Genomic DNA, 18,301 nt, shown 5'->3' with positions numbered 1-18,301 from the left:
CTAGAGACAGAATTCCAAACCAAAGCAGTCTTAGTCTGCTCGAAAAGCCCAGTTTTGTCCCACCCGTTCCCTCAGCCTTTGGTCAAATGGGAGTGAACAATACATAAAACTGGCCGTGGCCCTTGGCTGACCTCAGATCTAGTGGTGGCCTTATACCCAGCATGCAAATTCTCACAGGGGTTCCCTTGCTAACTACTTCATGTGAGAAGGCAGCACCATTCCTGTGTCATGTATGAATGCAATTTTCCTAGGATATTTTTTATTTTCTGTTGCTTGTTTTTAAATAATTAATGCCATTGTAAGAGCAGCCTCTCTTAATTTAGGAGGGCATTTCCACTCTGAATTTCCAATTCCAAACATTTCAATTTTCCACCAAGACATCATTCTTGGGTTTGGGATTCCTGAATTTTCTCCACACAGAGGTGATTGCTTTCAGTGGAAAAGTTAGCAAAATTGCATTATTCTCCCTGAAGTATCTATGAAACTAAAACAATGTGACTGCCATATGACGTGCTGTAGGCATTCTCAATACATTTGGAAAATGCAAAAGTAACTGTGATCTAACATCTCAAACTGGCTATGGATTTATTTTCCTGTGGTCATGTCTGGACCAAAGAGAAACAAGAAAAGCTGGAGTCACACTACCAAAGGCCAAAGCTAAGCAACAGAGCTCTGGAGTCAGCTGCCTGGGTTCAGCACGCAGCGCTGCCGTGGACGATCTGTCTCTCTTGAATATATGACTTACCAGTTTTACTTTCAGTCTCTCCATTTCTAATTAAATGAGATGCAATAATACTGGCACCTTGCTATGATGTTTGCAATTATTATTTCTAGGAAACAAATTATTATTGTTACTCAGTATCTGGTACATCAAAACTAAGCCAGAAACGTTTAAAAAGAACAAAAGTATCATTTCTACTTAATTCCCAGGTGTTGGGAGAGTCAAGGAACAACGTCTATTGTTTGAACAGCAATAATCCAAAGTTGAAGTGGGACAATATTCACCATCGTAGCTTGATGGAATTAGCTTTTCAAAAGATCGAATTTATTTATTTAGAAACTGCCTTACTCCCTTTTTGTAAACATGTGGCAAATCAACAATGATGATGACATTCTTTTAATTCAAAGCATCCGTTCAATCTACAATCTGCTCTCCTAGATGGATTTTAAGAGTGGGGGTTTGTCTTCCAACTAATGTTCCACTGTCAATTAACTATCATTTCCTGTTCCTATTAATCAATTAGATCTTTTCCACTGCCTTAGACTATTCTTCATTCAACATTTGTTTTTTATCTAAAATGTCCCAGACTTTTCTAAGCATTAAGAGTAAAATGTCTTAGAAGACATAAATCAAGTCAAGTGGGTATCACAAACCACTCAACTAGTGGCCGAGTCAGAAATCTAAATGATGTTCTTAAGGAATCTTCCTCCGCCTCCCCTTTACCTGTCCAGCCATCCATGAACCTTGCTGTAGCAGCTTCTGAATACCAATATCTCTTGGGTTCCCCCACTCCTCTCCATTTCCACTTCTGCTCCTTTGGTCTGGACCCCTGTGGAGTTTGAGAGAACAGTCCCAAGTCTGCCCTCACCTCTGACACCAACTGCAAAATTAAGGAACAGTCCTTAAGGCTTCCCTACCTTCAACACCAGTTGCATGTTTGGGAGTTCCCAAGACCACTCTTCATTTTGATACTTCACTGCAAGTACTCACAGAACTCACTGAAAGTGGTTATACCCTTAGTTGCAGTTGAGTACAGGTAACCAGCACAGATGAAAGTCAGCCACAGGAAGCAGTGCATGGACCAGTCCAACAGGGTTCCAAACGTGGAGCTGCTGGCGTGCCCTCTGGTGGATGGTGGGCAGCCTTAGTTCTCAGGTAAGATGTGTGATAACATGCAGAGAGCATTGCCATCCAGGGAAGTTCCCCTGAGCTTTGGTGTCCAAAGCGTTCACTGTACTCAATCGCATGAAGCTAACTGGCCTCTCCTTTCATTGATCTCAGTCTCTAGTCCCTTGAGGGATGACTTCACGACCCAAAGCCCTCACCTGAAATCACATTGTTAGATCCTCCAGGTGTGAGCCAAGGCCCCCGAACAAACAGAAACACTCCTATTGGGCACAGTATTCCCAGAGCCTAGAGATTCCTTCCCAGGACCTGAGGACAAGTGTCAGACTTCTTTTTGGAAAGAGTAGATTCCTTACCTAAAACACATAGTCTTTCCATGGAGTCACACAATATTCTTTTCACTGGTTTCTCTGACTCCAGGCTTGCCTCTCTCCAATCCATTCTCCATCTCTCTAATAAATAGTTATTTTTAAAAGCAAATGTGATAAGGTCACTCATCCATCAACATTTGCCTGGGAATTCTTCATTACTCTTAGGATCAAGTTCAAACCCCTTCATGTGGCTTAAAGTACTTGATAAAGATGGAAGAATCAGAAACTACTATATATTTTATTTTTTTTTTAAATGTAAAGAGTACTGTCTAGAACATTCCAGAAGAAAAAACCAGTATCTACACAAAATGCTTGGTCAGGAAATCCAGCATGTAAGGAAAATTGGCATCAAATTGAGAAAGGGATGAATCAATGGTGACTAGAATAAGGCCTTTTTGAGGATACTTTTTTCTTTGCTAGGACTGACATCAGAGTATGTGAAACCATTTATCGGTATATCAAAGGCACTGACAGGGAAAAAAGGAGAACGGCATTGTGCAAGAAAAGATGGGCTTTGAAATCAAACAGCCTTTCAATGGCAACTGTGCCATATACTACATAACCTTGGGCAGCTTGCTAAACTCTTACAGGCCTTAGTTTTCAGATCTTTTAATGCCTTTAGAAATGCTTCTCTTATGGATTTGTTGTGGTCAAGATGCAATGAATTCTTGTACTATTTTTTTTTTTTTTTGAGATGGAGTCTTGCTCTGTCACCCAGGCTGGAGTGCAGTGGTGCGAGCTCAGCTCACTGCAACCTTCACCTCCTGGGTTCAAGCGATTCTCCTGCCTCTGCCTCCTGAGTAGCTGGGATTACAGGCAAGCACCACCACACCCAGCTAATTTTTGTATTTTCAGTAGAGACAGGGTTTCACCATGGTTGGCCAGGCTGGTCTCGAACTCCTGATCTCGTGATCCACCCACCTCAGCCTCCCAAAGTGCTGGGATTACAGGTGTGAGCCACTGTGCCTGACTAAATTCTTGTACTTTCTAAAGACTCTAGTGTATTTGAAACAGTCCTAGGCCTTAGAGAAACAACATCGAATAAGAGAGACCCAATCCTTCTTCTCATAAAACTTAAGATCCCTCATCAATACACTTGGCAGAGAGTGGGCATTTAAAAAAATTGTTTGGTTTGCTGATTCTCAGAGATCTTCCAAGTGAACACTCATGTCCAGTCCAGTCTGGGGGTTGACCCTAGTCCTTGACATGGGGTAATGGGGACAGCATTTCCTGAGGACTTCACAGGAGGCAAATCTATGTCAGATGTTTTGATGGTATGGAATTCATAATCTACAAGTGGGCTTTTAAATCATGTGTTATATAGTACACACTTAATTTTTTATGGAGACTAAAGCGGGAGAGAAACAGTGTCCTCAGTGGAGGGTGACTGGCTTTGGTGATCTAGAGCCCCTAGAGCCCATGGGCCACCTTGACACAGAAAGATCTGTGCCTGCCATGACTACAAAACATGTAATTTATGTGAAATAGTCATTAACTTTGGATTGGCGTTCTGAGGGTGACTTTTTTCCTTCTTTTCTGCATTTTCAATATTTTTTCATGATTTTTGAGTAAGCATTGCTTTAATATTAGCAAAGATAAAGCAGACTTCTTAGTCAAAAGTTAGTAAAAGTGATTCAATTGTTACATTAAGAGTAACAGCATGGTGTTAAGGAGGTAAGAGTGAAATTTGCCAGATATTGTCTACTATGAAAAGTGTTGTTTGATTGTGTTTGACTCTGGGGCTATGTATTTGCTGAGAAATATTATGGGGTGGGGATAGGGACTGGTCCTGCCTCAGTGGCTGTCATATGGAAGAGCTGGAGTTTAAGGAGCAGGAACAGAAGAAGGAGAATAAGGAAGTGCAGTATTTAAGGAGAATGGACTTCAGAGTCAGAAACCTGGGTATACTGCTCTGCTTACCTGTAAATCAGCTCATGAGCTCAGCTGCGTTTCTATGCCTCTGATTCAATAAGAATTAAGTAAGGAAATGCAACTTCATGTATGTTGTGTGCCTGAAACAAAGTATCTGAAAAATGTTAAGGCAACTCTGCAAAAACTCAGTGAGGAGCAATGCTGGCAATCCCCTCTGCAGGAGGCAGGTGGAGTCGAGGCCTGCAAGTCAGGCTGCAGAGAGCTTCCATTCAGGTCAGATTCTGAAAGGCAAAGAACTAGAGTCGACACAAAGGACCCAATGATTACAGTGAGTGAGTGAGGGCTGCTGAGGTCGTTGTGAGTAATTCTGTTCATACGGCCCATCGAACATGTTGGAAGGAGAAAAGAAAAGTAGTCGAGCTGCTGTTTAGAAATGGTCAGGGGGATAGAGAGATCACATCTCTGCTAAAAATAGAAAAAATTAGCTGGGTATGATGGTGCACTCTTGTAGTCCCAGCTAGTTGGGAGGCTGAGGTGGGTACATAGCTTGAGCTGGCGATGTTGAGGCTGTAGTGAGTCGTAATCGTGCCACTGCACTCCAGGCTGGGCAGTGACAGTAAGATCCTGTCTCAAAAAATACAGAAAACAAATGGTCTAGGGGAGCTAAGGAGAAACCTCTTCCTGGACTCTCCATGCAGCTGCAGAGGGACTGATTTTCATATCTCTGAGGATGAACTTCTTTGCACCCAGATGGAAGGAAACAGCATTTTATCAGATTGTTATGTTAACTCTCCCAGGCTATGGCTCATCCTAGGCCATGCCTATCTCAGTCTTCCCTTAGACCACCTGATTTTATGGTCTCTATTTCAGATGAATGGAGAAACGAAACTGGCTTTTGAAATCATGCTTCTGTATGATATGTCCACAGTATTTGGAAACCTAGAATAAGGATTTAATGGTAAGCAGGGTCACTTAGCCTTAGATGTGTATTGCTTGGTTCTTTTGCTATTGCCATTTTCTTCTTTTATTCTTATTCTGTGTGACATTTCAGCTTCGTTAAGGATTAAATGTATTAAAAGTAATTGCAAAAACCACAGTTACTTTTGCACCAACCTAATACTTTACTTGATGGTAAATTTCTATCTCAATTAGACACACTTTTCCCCCAGGTTTCTTTTCCAATAAACAAATTTATCCAAGAGTGCCAAGGCACAAAACCAACCAGTTCCGAATTGATTAGTGATAACAGTGCCAGATCCAAGCCTTCCCCAGGGAAGCAGTCTCCTCGCTGGTGCGCTCCCCAGTCGCAGGGCACACCCTGACTGAATCTCCAGTCAACACCTCTCTCTTGGCCACAGAAATGGAGACATCTTTCACCAGTCGCAAGGCTCCGTCCAAAGACAGCAGGGCGGGCTCCTCTTTCTGTGTGTTCTTCACACCAGCCCGGGCGTCTAGCAGGGACCAGAGCAGCCCTAAAAGAGTCTCTCTGGGAAGTGTCCACCAGGTCAAAGCTCCCCGCCGTCCTTCATCAAGGGCTCTGATGATGATGCAAGCTTAGCATGAAAAGAAGCACCTGGAAAACAAGATCGTAGACAGTGTTGCAGGAACGGCCCCTGCAGTCAGGACCTTATTAATGGAATATTTATGCATCTTCAGTCTTGCTTCAATAATCTTTGTCAGGGCAAGACAGTCTCCACAAAAACCACTGCGTCCAGTGATTGCTGAGTCTGTTAATTTCTAACACTTGGGGCTGTCCTGGCTGTAAATTGACAACTTTTCACTCAATGTCTGAAGCGACTGTTGAAAACTCTTCTCCAGCAAATGTCAATATATATCTCTGCTGAAATCACAAGGCACAAAGGGCAACTGCAAAGGGGTTGCAGCACTGTGTGGTTCCATCCTCCTAGGACCTGAGTACCTGGCTGCAAAGGACAACACCCCACAGCTGTGCCTGTGGCAGCCATTAGAATTCCTGCTGTCTCACAGTGAGATGGAGGCCCCTAGATAAGCATTCCTAAGTGCCCCAATCATGGTATTCATCATTAGCTGGACGGATTCCTTCTCCTCAGATAAACCACAGGCCATGAAAGAAGGTAATGTATAGACCATGATACAATGCAAAGGGCTGTTGTAGAGGTGTGTACCAGGTACAGTTTCACTACATAAGAAGGAAGCATCAGTTCTGTGTGCAAAAGTTAGGGAAGGCAGCACGGAGAGGGAGATTCCTCGGTTCAGTTTTGAATGATGAGCAGAAACTTGCATCTTTGCAAATGAAAACATATGGGTCTGTGCAGAAGCACCTTGACCCATGAAATGCAAGCACTTTCACATGTCATGTATGGAGAATCTGAGAGAAAGCACAGAGAGAAATGAGGCTGGGGTGCCAGAGGCCAGACCGTGGAGGAGCTTGAATATATCAGCTGAAAGGAGGTTGGCATCATCTTACAGTCAATGGAGAGCCAATTAAAGGTTTCAGTGGGGGCAGGATTATAATGAAGTTGCTGATTAAACAAAAGAAGATATGCCATATGAACACCAAAGATATCTTCTTAAATCCAAATGCATTTATGCATTTTTTTTAAACCAACATTCATTTACCCCTATCTCTGAGTCAGGCCAAGAGGTACAGCAAACTGCACCAGATAGTGAAGCCCATTGCCTGAAGGGCCTCACTTTCTAAACTTTGGGGGATCTGACAAGGAATGAGGGGTAGGTTTCCTATTAACTTCTTTAATTAGCAGACAGCCTCATCTCTGAACTTTGCTAACCACGAGAGAATAACTGTGTTTCTGAAGAACCCACCACTTCCTGCTCCTAGCTCAGATGTCGTGAGTAATGGCCTCCCACCTGTGTCTGTGAAGTGTCTTCCCTGTTTTAGGCTGCAGCCAATCCCTTGGCTCTCTGTGGTATCCCACAGCCTGCATGGTATCGCCTTAATTTTGGTTAGGTTCCCAGATCCCAAAGAAAGAAAAAGTTTTGCAGCCTGTGGTTGGTGATATCAGACCCACAACTAGACTTCCCCTGGGAACAGGCCACTGAGCTGGGATTCTAGGCCTTTAATATTTTCACAGCATCACACTGCAAGCTTTCTCATGGTATTAAGTTTCTGTGGGACTGATGATCGTTTGCAACAATCCTAGTTACCTACCTGTGGCTAAATGTTTCAGCTCTGCCGTAGTCCAGGATGGCAATGAACCCATCATGCTTGGTCTTAGATCTAATGTGTAACTAAATTTTAATCTAAATGTCATAAATGTAATTTTTTTTTGAAAACCAGCTGTGAACTCCAAAACACATTATAGAATGGTAATACCATCCCATTCTCATTCTCTCCCCATGTAATCTCTCCGATTCCAGAACTCAGACAAATAAATACAGTTTCCATAGAGAGGGTATTTTTCTTTGTTTTGATTTGTGGAGTGCAGGTTTCAAAAATGCTCCAAGTTTCTTACAATCCATTTTCCCCTTTCTGTCTGCCTGTCTGTTTGAGAATCCATGATTTGCTCAGAGTAAAGGATGCCATCACAATTGTGAAATCTTAAATTACCTTTGCTAGGCAGTAATCAAGATGGCAGTAGTAACATATTAAGAATGTTCTCCCAGTGGCAGTGAAAAGAATGCATTTTCAAACAAGGGTTTGCAAATATGAGGACTTACTATGCCAAAGTTGTGTGGAATTGGGGATGAGATTTTCTCATTTCTGGATGTGGCATTAGGCCCTTATTGAGATGCCAAAATGGATTGCACATCTACCAGGCATCAGACACTTTGCAGAGGGCTTTGAACATAGTGTCTAATTTAATTGTGCTAACAAAACTGCAGTGCAGATATTACTATCCTTCTTTTAAAGGGATATCCCTTGAAGCAGTTAAGGAACATTCCTGAGATTGTACTGGGGTGAGCTAGGATTTGAACCCCATCTGACCTCAAAAGCCATAATTTTCTATTTCACTGGTGTTTTTGTTTCTTTTTGTTGTTGCTGTTGTTTTGCTTTGTTTTCCATTTCAGAGATAGCAATCCGTGTTTCCAGGCAAAGACATTGAGTTCTGAAGATACAAGGAAGTTCACCAGACAAATGTTGAGGGGGGGCCTGGTGGAAGATGATTGGATTATGGGGGAGGATTCCCCCATGCTGTTCTCATGTGAGTGAGGGAATTTTCACGAGAGCTGAGAGTTTCAAGTGCGACACTTCCTCGCTCTTTCAATCTCTCTCTCACCTCCATGTTAGACGTGCCGTGGTTCCCCTTTGCCTTCTGCCACGATTGTAAGTTTTCTGAGGCGTCCTTAGCCATGTGGAACTGTGAGTCAATTAAACCTCTTTTATTTTTAAATTACCCAGTCCCAGTGTCTTTACAGCAGTGTGAGAACAGACTGATACATCCCCAAACACTGACACTTCCCCTGGTTAGAAGGATGCTGAGAGACATGAGATGTGGCTTTTGCCTTTCTGAAACTCCCAATCGAGTGGAGAAGATAGATTTATAAGTAAATAATTCAATCATTTGTTCATTTCTTAAGCCTTTTGTTCATCACTTATTTTTATGCCTGCGATTGTAGTAGGCATGGGAACAAACACATTGAACAAGTCAGACCCAGCCCTGCACCCAGGGAGCTTGCAGAATAGTGGAGGGGATATATACATCAAATAAACGTAAGCCAGATAGATACCAGCTGGGATCACCACGCCCTTAAGATCCAGAGAAGTCCTGCCCAAATGCCCATCTCATCAACCATGAGAAGCCCTTTGTTTTCAAGATCTCTGTAAGTCCTGGGAATTTTAGCTCTTCTCCTCACCTTTGGTTTCTAAAGGTGTTCTTATTCTTTACTTTTCTGTTGGGGGCCTGTTCTTCCACATGTCCCTGAAAGCAAGCAGGGACACGTAGCCCAGGCCTGATACTCTCTGGAAGAACAGCTCCTCTCACAGAACTCCTCTGATGCTGCCCTGCAGGGGAGGTGGTTACCGTTCCAACCAAGAGACTTAGAGCTGAGCATTAAACTCCCTGTAGTTGGAACAGTTCTCTTCCTTTTCTGGCATCTCCAGCTTGATCTGATAAATTACTCAAGAGCTTTGCTCATCTCTGTGCTCTCCCAATGAGCCCCCAATTCCAGCTTGTGGTTTATAATGACCCATTTTTTTCATCTCTTCTTGCACCTCCAACTCACGCTCTTAGGGCCCTGCTTGCTGTCTCTAAGTGTCTGATCTGTGCAAGTTCCTAAACAAAAAAAGCATCCTTCATGAAGCATATTTACGTGATGAAGTAATACTGTTTTTCACTCCAATACGTATGAAGTTACAAAACTAATGATATACTTACTGGTGAGAGAGAATGTGTAGGATGTCATGAGTGGTAATAAGGTGGATCAGTTAGAATAGGATGGGACCTACAGGGGAACCCGACAAACGGAAGCTAACTGACCTGGTTGGAGGGTGGCAAAGTTATTTAACCCCACCCCTCCCCATATGTGTTGCTGGTCAGTAAGGATCACTCTTAGTCACTCAGGAATCCAGGCTCCTGGAGGTGCTGTCTCAATGCACGCTTCTGTAATCACAAGAGCTGAGATGCAAAAAGAGCATAGCTCACCACACACTAATTCATTTGCTTTTTCTTTCTTTTTCCCCTTTCTTTCTTTAATTTAATTTAAAAAAGCTTTATGAGGTATAATTGACATACAAAAATTGCACATATTTAATGTATACAATTTGATGAGCTTGGACACATACATATATTTGTGAATCTACCACCATAATCAAGGCAATAATCATAACTATCATCCCCCAAAGCTTCCTTGGGTCCGTGTGTGTGTGTGTGTGTGTGTGTGTGTGTGTGTGTGTTTAAAACACTTAACATGAGATCTACCTTCTTAACACATTTGCAGGTGCATAACACAGCACTGTTGAGTATGGGCTCTACACCGTACAGCAGACCGTTAGTGCTCAAAACGCCTGCATAGCTGTAACTTTATGCCAGTTAAACAGCAATCCCCCATTTCTCTTCCCCCCGGGGCCCTGGTAACCACTGTATGTTCTCTGCTTCTCTGAGTTTGATTATTTTAGGTACCTCATTAAGTGGAATCATGCAGTATTCGTCCTTCTGTGCCTGATTTATTTCACTTAGCACAATGTCCTTCAGGATCATCCAATGTTGTCACAGATGGCAGGATTCACTTCTTTTTTGAAAGCTAAATTATATTCAATAGGATGTATATAGAAAATTTCTTATCCATTCATCTGTTCATGAACATTTGAGTTTATTGCATATCTTGGCTATTGTAAATAATCCTGCAATCAACATGGGAATATAGAGATCTCCCTGAGATCCTGATTTCTTTTGGGTATATACCCAGAAGTAGAATTGCTGGATCATATGGTCACTCAGTTTTGATTTTTTTTGTAAAATCTACAAACTGTTTTCCATAGTGGCTGTACCATCATACATTCCCATCAACAGTGTATAAGGGTTCCCCTTTCTCTACCTCTTTGCCAAAACTTGTTATATTTTGCTTTTTTCGATAATAGCCATTCTAACAGGTGTGCTTTAAATTTGCATTTCCCTGATAATTAGTGATGCTGAGCACCTTTTCAGGTACCTGTTACCTATTTGTATGTTTTCTTTTGATAAATCTCTATTCAGGTACTATGCCCATTTTAAAAGCTATTTCAAATTTTGAATTTTCATGTCTTTGCTCTGGAATTGTCTTAACGCTGGGTACCAAGAGCACACAATGAGGGAATTACAGTCTCCTTAAGAAATGATATTGGGAAAAATAAATATCCACATGCCAAAGAATAAGGTTGGATCCATATCTTACACCACACACACACACACACACACACACACACACAAAAAACTCAAAATGGATTAAAGACAAATGTTTAAAACCTGAAACTGTAAAATGTCTAGAAGAAAATATAGGAGAAAAGCTCCATGACATCGGTTTTGGCAGTGATTTCCTGGATACGACACCAAAAGCACAGACAACAAAAGGAAAAATAGACAAGTAGGGCTACATCAGCTAAAAATAGACAAGTGAGGCAAGGTCAACTAAAAATAGACGAGTGGGACAAGGTCAGCTAAAAATAGACAAGTGGGGCTACATCAACTAAAAATAGATGAGTGGGACAAGGTCAACTAAAAATAGACAAGTGGGACAAGGTCAACTAAAAATAGACGAGTGGGACAAGGTCAACTAAAAATAGATGAGTGGGCAAGGTCAACTAAAAATAGATGAGTGGGGCTATGTCAACTAAAAATAGATGAGTGGGACAAGGTCAACTAAAAATAGACAAGTGGGACAAGGTCAGCTAAAAATAGACAAGTGGGGCTACGTCAACTAAAAATAGATGAGTGGGACAAGGTCAACTAAAAATAGACGAGTGGGACAAGGTCAACTAAAAATAGACGAGTGGGACAAGGTCAACTAAAAATAGATGAGTGGGACAAGGTCAGCTAAAAATAGACAAGTGGGGCTACGTCAACTAAAAATAGATGAGTGGGACAAGGTCAACTAAAAATAGATGAGTGGGGCAAGGTCAACTAAAAATAGATGAGTGGGGCAAGGTCAACTAAAAATAGACGAGTGGGGCTACGTCAACTAAAAATAGATGAGTGGGACAAGGTCAGCTAAAAATAGACAAGTGGGACAAGGTCAGCTAAAAATAGACAAGTGTGGCTACGTCAACTAAAAATAGATGAGTGGGACAAGGTCAACTAAAAATAGACGAGTGGGACAAGGTCAGCTAAAAATAGACAAGTGGGGCTATGTCAACTAAAAATAGATGAGTGGGACAAGGTCAACTAAAAATAGACGAGTGGGACAAGGTCAGCTAAAAATAGACAAGTGGGGCTATGTCAACTAAAAATAGATGAGTGGGACAAGGTCAACTAAAAATAGACGAGTGGGACAAGGTCAACTAAAAATAGATGAGTGGGACAAGGTCAGCTAAAAATAGACAAGTGGGGCTACATCAACTAAAAATAGACGAGTGGGACAAGGTCAACTAAAAATAGACGAGTGGGACAAGGTCAACTAAAAATCAACGAGTGGGACAAGGTCAACTAAAAATAGACAAGTGGGGCTAGGTCAACTAAAAAGTTTCTACGCAGCAAAGGAAACAATCAGGTTACAAAGGCAACCTAGGGAATGGAAGAAAACGATTGCAAACCATGTATCTGATAAAGAGTGAATCACCACATTGATTCTTCAAGTGATTTCTATGCACTTCTCAGCCAAGGCATTGCCGCTTTCCCAGCCATGCCCTTCATCAATGAAGAAGGAAGCGTCCACTATGCATGAGGGACAGCAGACAGCTATCAACAGTGACCTTTCTGGTCACAAATACTACATTCACTTTTTATTTTCAAATTGCAAATACTTTCACTCCTTCTCCAAAAGAAACCATCCAAAGCCTACTCCTGGGTCAGGCTCAGAGTCCAGGAGCTTATGACTATTTCACAGGCAGGTCTGGCTGCAGCTCTTTTTGCTTTGGAGATCTATATACTGACCAAAAACAAACCCAATGAAACAAAACGCAAAAACAAAACAAACAAAAACTACTTTCTTCCCTACAAGCAAAACACAGTGATGGAAGGACTACATAATTTCAATGAACACTCTGAAATCCTGCTGACAGACATTGCTTTTTAAGATTCTGTTCTACTTCTTGAGCCATTGTTCAAATTGTTTCTTCTTTTTAATTACCATATTGACCACATATGAGGAGGTCCATAGGAAATACCTGTCTTTAGGGCTGCACAGGTTTCCTAGCATGCTCTCTCCGTAGAGAAGGTTGGGGGCCCAAGCCTCAACTTAAGTCCTGAATGGTCAGTAGCTTTTAGACCACACTGGTGGATCTTCAAAAATACAACTCTTTCAAATCTACTTTGTTTCAGTAATCACATTCAAAACTATTTTTCAGACATGCATTTTTGTTTCACTAAAGTTAATTGCTGATATTTTGAGCCTATCAGTTTCATGGAAGAACCAAGCCAATTCTCTTTATACCTGAAACATTGTGTCTAATTAAAGTAATTCAGTAAAATGTTGGTAGTTTAACAAAGAGGATAATGACCTTCTTGATTTGTTCCTTGCCTCAAGACTGAATTTTCATCAATCTGAGTCTGAAAGCTTGGAGACTGACAATCGGTTATATTTCTCAACCCTTCAAGTCATTGAATTAGGAACTTTCCATTCCTTTTCTTCCTGCTTGTAAATTGAACAATTTTTTTTCTGATCTCATCTCTTTTTCATTGACCTTTGTCCAATGTAACCATTAACAACCAAACCATGTTACCAAAGTCTCTCTTCCCATCTATTTGCCTAAAACTATGCTCTTATTACAAACTGATTTGTCTTCCAACTTACCATGGATGGCAGTTTTCCTGAGTGTTTCACTGCAACCTAATATGGATCACCATCCTTACAAATGTTAAGAGTTTTCTTTCTGCTCATTGTCCATTCTAAAGTCAATGTCACATAGTTTAGAGTTATTGTTACGAATAAATTCCTTCTTTGGTACCAATTGTTCTGCTCCAGTACTACACAATCCAAAAAACCAAGCAACTTAATGATAAAAAAAAAAAAGTTTATTTCCCACATTACATGCCCATCACACGTCAACAGTGGTATTCTGTTCATCATAGTCAAAAAAGGATCTGTACTGGTGGCTATCTCATCGTTGACACATGCATCTAAGAGCTCAGGGGTTGGAGAGGAAAGAGTATGTAAACAAAGCACCAGCTCTGAAAGTTGCCACCTGGAAGTGACACATTGGGAAAAGGTGAGTCACATGATTAAGTTCTGAGATACCTATAGGTGAGAAGGGATTATCCTCTCCCAGAGAAAAGTGGTACATATTTTTGAATGCAGAGGGTACATAAACTAGTAGGAAGTGTTAAGAAAGATCTTTTCATGGGCATTTTTAACCAGAAAAATAAGTGGGTTGTTAGTACTTTCAGAAAAAGGGTCAACATGTGTTATATACCAAAGACAAAAAGAAACACGGCACAATCTCAGAGAGAAAACCAGTATAGCATGAGATGGCTCGGGGATTGTTGGTGGGGCCAGACAGTGGCACAAAGTCACAGTGCTTTTGTAGAAAGACACAAAAACTACCATGGGGAAGGGAAGAGGATGTTCAGATTTTAGGATTTTTGAAGGTTTCTTGGAGAAGTAGGACAGTAGACACTGACAATATTTTGCAGACAGTCTTATTTGGGAACTTTTGGGGTAAAGGTTGGCATTTTCTTGAAAGAAGCATGCCAAATAGCCAAGCCCTGCTGTCCCAGGGCACAAAAAAGTGACAGCAAAGTTATCACCAGCCCAGGAATTAGCAGCAGATGTGGCAATAGGTCAAGGACTCGTGTCAACATATGTTAAGGCTCTCTGATGGCTGGGTATAACTTTAAATTGGCTTGGATTCATTTTAAACTCGTGATCTCAAACCTTAACTGATGCTATATAGTAGTAAAAAAAAAAATTATGTTTTCCCTGTACTAGTTTTTCAAACCTTCTTCTGTTAATCAGACCTCTACCATCCATCCACATGCACCCTCATGATCATTCCAAATAGAGATCATCAGGCTCAAAATCCCTTATATGCCTACCGCTAAGCCAATGACCTCTCTCTTCATGCACCAATTCATCTTTTCCCTTGCCTGTCAAAACAGAGGTCACCATGAACTCTCACTGGATTATTGCAGCAGCATCCTAACAGGGTTCCTAACTTACTTTTCTCTAATTTGTTCTACAACAGCAGTAAAAGTAATGTTCGTAAATTACAAAATGATATCATATTACTGTCCTATATAAATCCTTCCAATACTTTTTTATCCTCCTTACCACGACCTTCTCACCATGACCATCTTACCACAACCTTGTCACCATGACGTTCTCACTAGGACCTTCTCATCATAAACTCACCATGCTTACGATTCTAGGCAAGATCTGGCCCCTGCCTATCTCGCTGACCTCATTTCCTGCCACACTCCTGTTTGGTCAGAACCCCCAGTTACAGTGGTTATCTTTCTGACTCTCAAGCACAGAGCTTTATGGTTTTGGTTGTTGCTGTTTTTTTTTTTTTTTTTTTTTTTTTTCTTTTCATTTCTCTGGGCCTTTACAAATGCTGTTACCTGTACCGATAGTGGTTTCTGTTTACCTTTCATTTAACCGCTTCTAATTCTCAAAGCTTGGCTCTGTTTAAATATCACTGTCTTGAAGAGGACTTCCCTGACCAGAAGAAAACGGCTTTCTACTTAATATTTTTTAAAACTTATCTCGTTTTTTTATTCATTACACAATGCAACTTGCCAATGTTTTTATTCAGTCGACTTTTCTTTACTCGTGCTGCTGCAGAGTTTTTGGTTTTGGTCTTGGTGTCTCCTCTTTAAGATATGTAACCGAAAAGGCAGGAGCCAAGTGTCTTTCTCACCATTTTGTACTCATTGATGAGTATGCAACCTGGCACACAATAAACACTTGTTGAATAAATAAATCACAGGCGCGTAGCCCAAGGAAAGGGCTGCTCCACTTTCACATCTGTACCAATCAAAATAAACTGCCAGAACAGCTTCAAGACTTTGGAAAACAATAGATTTAGGGCTACAAAAGTGACAGTGATTTCTCTTCCTCCTTGTTCTCTTATACTGCTTTTAAGGTTATCTCCAAGACTGAAATGAATCTTATACTGACAAAACAGATGCTTCCAATCAGTAGAAGTTTCTACCAATTCTTCATGTTACTCAAGAATTAAAGGAAGCTTCCATTTAGAATGGCAGATAATGTTCCTTCCATCTAATTAAAACACCCATAAAGGCATATTAAAGTGAAATCTATCAACACAGTACGTTAAAGATAAAAATGGACAATAGACTCAAGAAGGGGCAATATTTCCCCTACATATATCTTCTATGTGTGTAGGTACCAAGAAATATATTCTTGGACTACATATCTCACTTTCTATCCTGCATGTCAAAATAAGCCAGATGGCTCCAAAAACGGTAGGAAAAGACTTTTGAACACTCTTCTGTTGCCTGCCTCTTCTTAGGGATCTCAGGGTTTGTAGTGTCTGTAAAATGAGCCAAGATACAACCAAACAATAAAAAAAAGGTAAACAAAAACAAATACTGATGAACAGAGACAGAGATCCTCTTGCTGAGTGAACACGCTACCTGAGTGGCCCAGGATCCCATGTCTGCTCACCTTCCTCCCGTCTATTCCCATTCGGACTCCCAGCCCATGAGACAACGAAGAAAAAGGGCATGAGCAGAGTAGCCTTGCATCTTGGGATACTGGCCTTCTAAGAAGAATGTTTTTTCCTTTTTTTTTAACTTAAGGAACTAGGCAGTGGCAGAAAAAGCTCATAGGCAATGGATGCAGCTTGTGTTCACTTTCTTGTAAAAATCAGCTCAAAAAAGAATTGCAGGATGCTTCAAACTCTCTACTATAGTTGAACAATGACCAATTGGAATATTCAAACTCAAGCTAGCAAAATGAAACTGATGAAATCCTTCAACCGAACATAAATTAAGGGAGTGCTATGCACTTCCATCTGAACTTAGAATCATATAGGAAAGACATTAGTCCATGGATACCTAAAACCCGGGAGAGGTCCCTCATCTAGTCAGAGATGAGAAACACACATGTAGCTCTGAAACAAATGGAATATGCATATGTAAACTAAATAAAAATAAAAATTAAAAAATGCCTCTCATTACAGTTATACACCATAAGGGGTGCTGCCAAATTTATATCCAGAGTTAAATTCATATCCTAAACTACCCTATTTATCACAGAATAACAAATAGATATGAAACAGAGATTGATTTCAAAAAAATTTGAAAAATAAAAGACAACTCTAAGGAAAACCAAAAGAATGAACTGAAAGTGAATAAAACTAGTCAAAATATAGAAAATAGCAAAATAGATCAGAAATTTTAAGGATCAATCTTTTGAAATAATGAAAATGAAAGAGCAAATCTATGACACAGAAAAATAGAAGTATTAGAAGTCATAAAGTTCATATAATAATAGTGAATAATAACAGTAGTATATAAAACCTGAAAGACTGTCAGATACGGGGTTAAATGCCAATTACTTTTACAATCTTGTTGTATGGATACTTTCCTGGAGATAGATATATATATATATATATATATATATATATATATATATATATATAATTTTTTTTAAATAGGATTTTGCTCTGTCACTCAGGCTGCAGTGCAGTGGATCACCACAGTCTCGACCTCCTGGACTCAAGCTATCCTCAGTCTCCTGAGCAGTTGGGACTAAAGGAGCATGCCACCATGTCCAGGTAATTCTTTTATATTTTTTTTGTGTATGTGGAATTGGGTCTTGCTTTGTTGCCCAGGCTGGTCTTGAACTCCTGGGCTCAAGCAATCTTTAGTCTTCCTGTTTCGGTCTCCCAAAATGCTAGGATTACAGGCATGAGCCACCATGCCTGTCCTGGATATTTTTAAGTTGCCAAAATAGTAGAAAGAATGAGTAGAATGCTAACAAGGATAACACTATGGATTTTTTTGTTTCAAAATTTAACAAAGGATTAATTGTGAAATAGTTAATAAAATCCAGAGCACAGACACATGGACTGCTACCCAATTAATTTTATAAAACTTCAAAAAGGTTTCTATCAAGATTTGAGAATGCACAAAAATAACAATTGTGAAAAGAAAAGCCTTAGACGAATTAAATTTCATGGAGGTTAATTGAGCAAACAATGATTTGCAAATTGGACAGTTCCCTGAACCAGAGAGACTCTGGTGCTGCTGGGTGATTGGGGAAGATTTAAGGACTGAAAAAGAGCCAGGTGCAGTGGCTCACACCTGCAATCTCAGCACTTTGAGAGGCCAAGGGGGGCAGATCACTTGAGATCAGGAGTTCGAGACCAGCCTGGCCAATATGGTTAAACCCCATCTCTATTAAAAATACAAAAATTAGTGGGACATGGCAGTGGGCACCTATAGTCCTAGCTACTCTCAAGTCTGAAGCAAGAGAATCGCTTGAACCTGGGAGGCGGAGGTTCAGTTGCAGTGAGCTGAGATCATGCCACTGCATTCCAGCCTGGGCGACACAGCAAGACTCCATCTCAAAAAAAAAAAAAAAAAAAAAAAAAAAAGAGACAGAGAGAGAGAGACAGGGTGAGACTCTGTCTTAAAACAAAAAAGACTGAGAAAGGAAATCCCAGGTACAAAAA

General features: G+C 40.7%; 1 protein-coding gene across 17 annotated transcripts in view; it reads left to right on the top strand.

The window, feature by feature from the left end:
* LOC144333621 (uncharacterized) overlaps nt 1-18,301 on the top strand; it is a 40,460-nt gene that overhangs the window by 6,720 nt on the left and 15,439 nt on the right. For 6 of the 17 annotated variants that reach the window (XR_013402530.1, XR_013402528.1, XR_013402527.1 and 3 more), the window contains exon 2: nt 17,282-17,401. Coding sequence is in view for 1 of the 17 variants with exons in the window: in XM_077958721.1 (XP_077814847.1) it covers nt 17,302-17,401 (100 nt within the window). In the remaining 16 variants the exon portion in view is untranslated. Of the gene's footprint in view, nt 1-4,959; nt 5,048-17,281; nt 17,402-18,301 lie in introns of all 17 variants that reach the window. The other 11 variants (XR_013402536.1, XR_013402531.1, XR_013402534.1 and 8 more) reach the window with 3 other exon arrangements.

This window comes from Macaca mulatta, chromosome 13, assembly GCF_049350105.2.
Source record: "Macaca mulatta isolate MMU2019108-1 chromosome 13, T2T-MMU8v2.0, whole genome shotgun sequence".
Classification (NCBI taxonomy): Eukaryota; Metazoa; Chordata; class Mammalia; order Primates; family Cercopithecidae; genus Macaca; species Macaca mulatta.
This window is presented reverse-complemented; position numbering and strand designations above follow the sequence as displayed.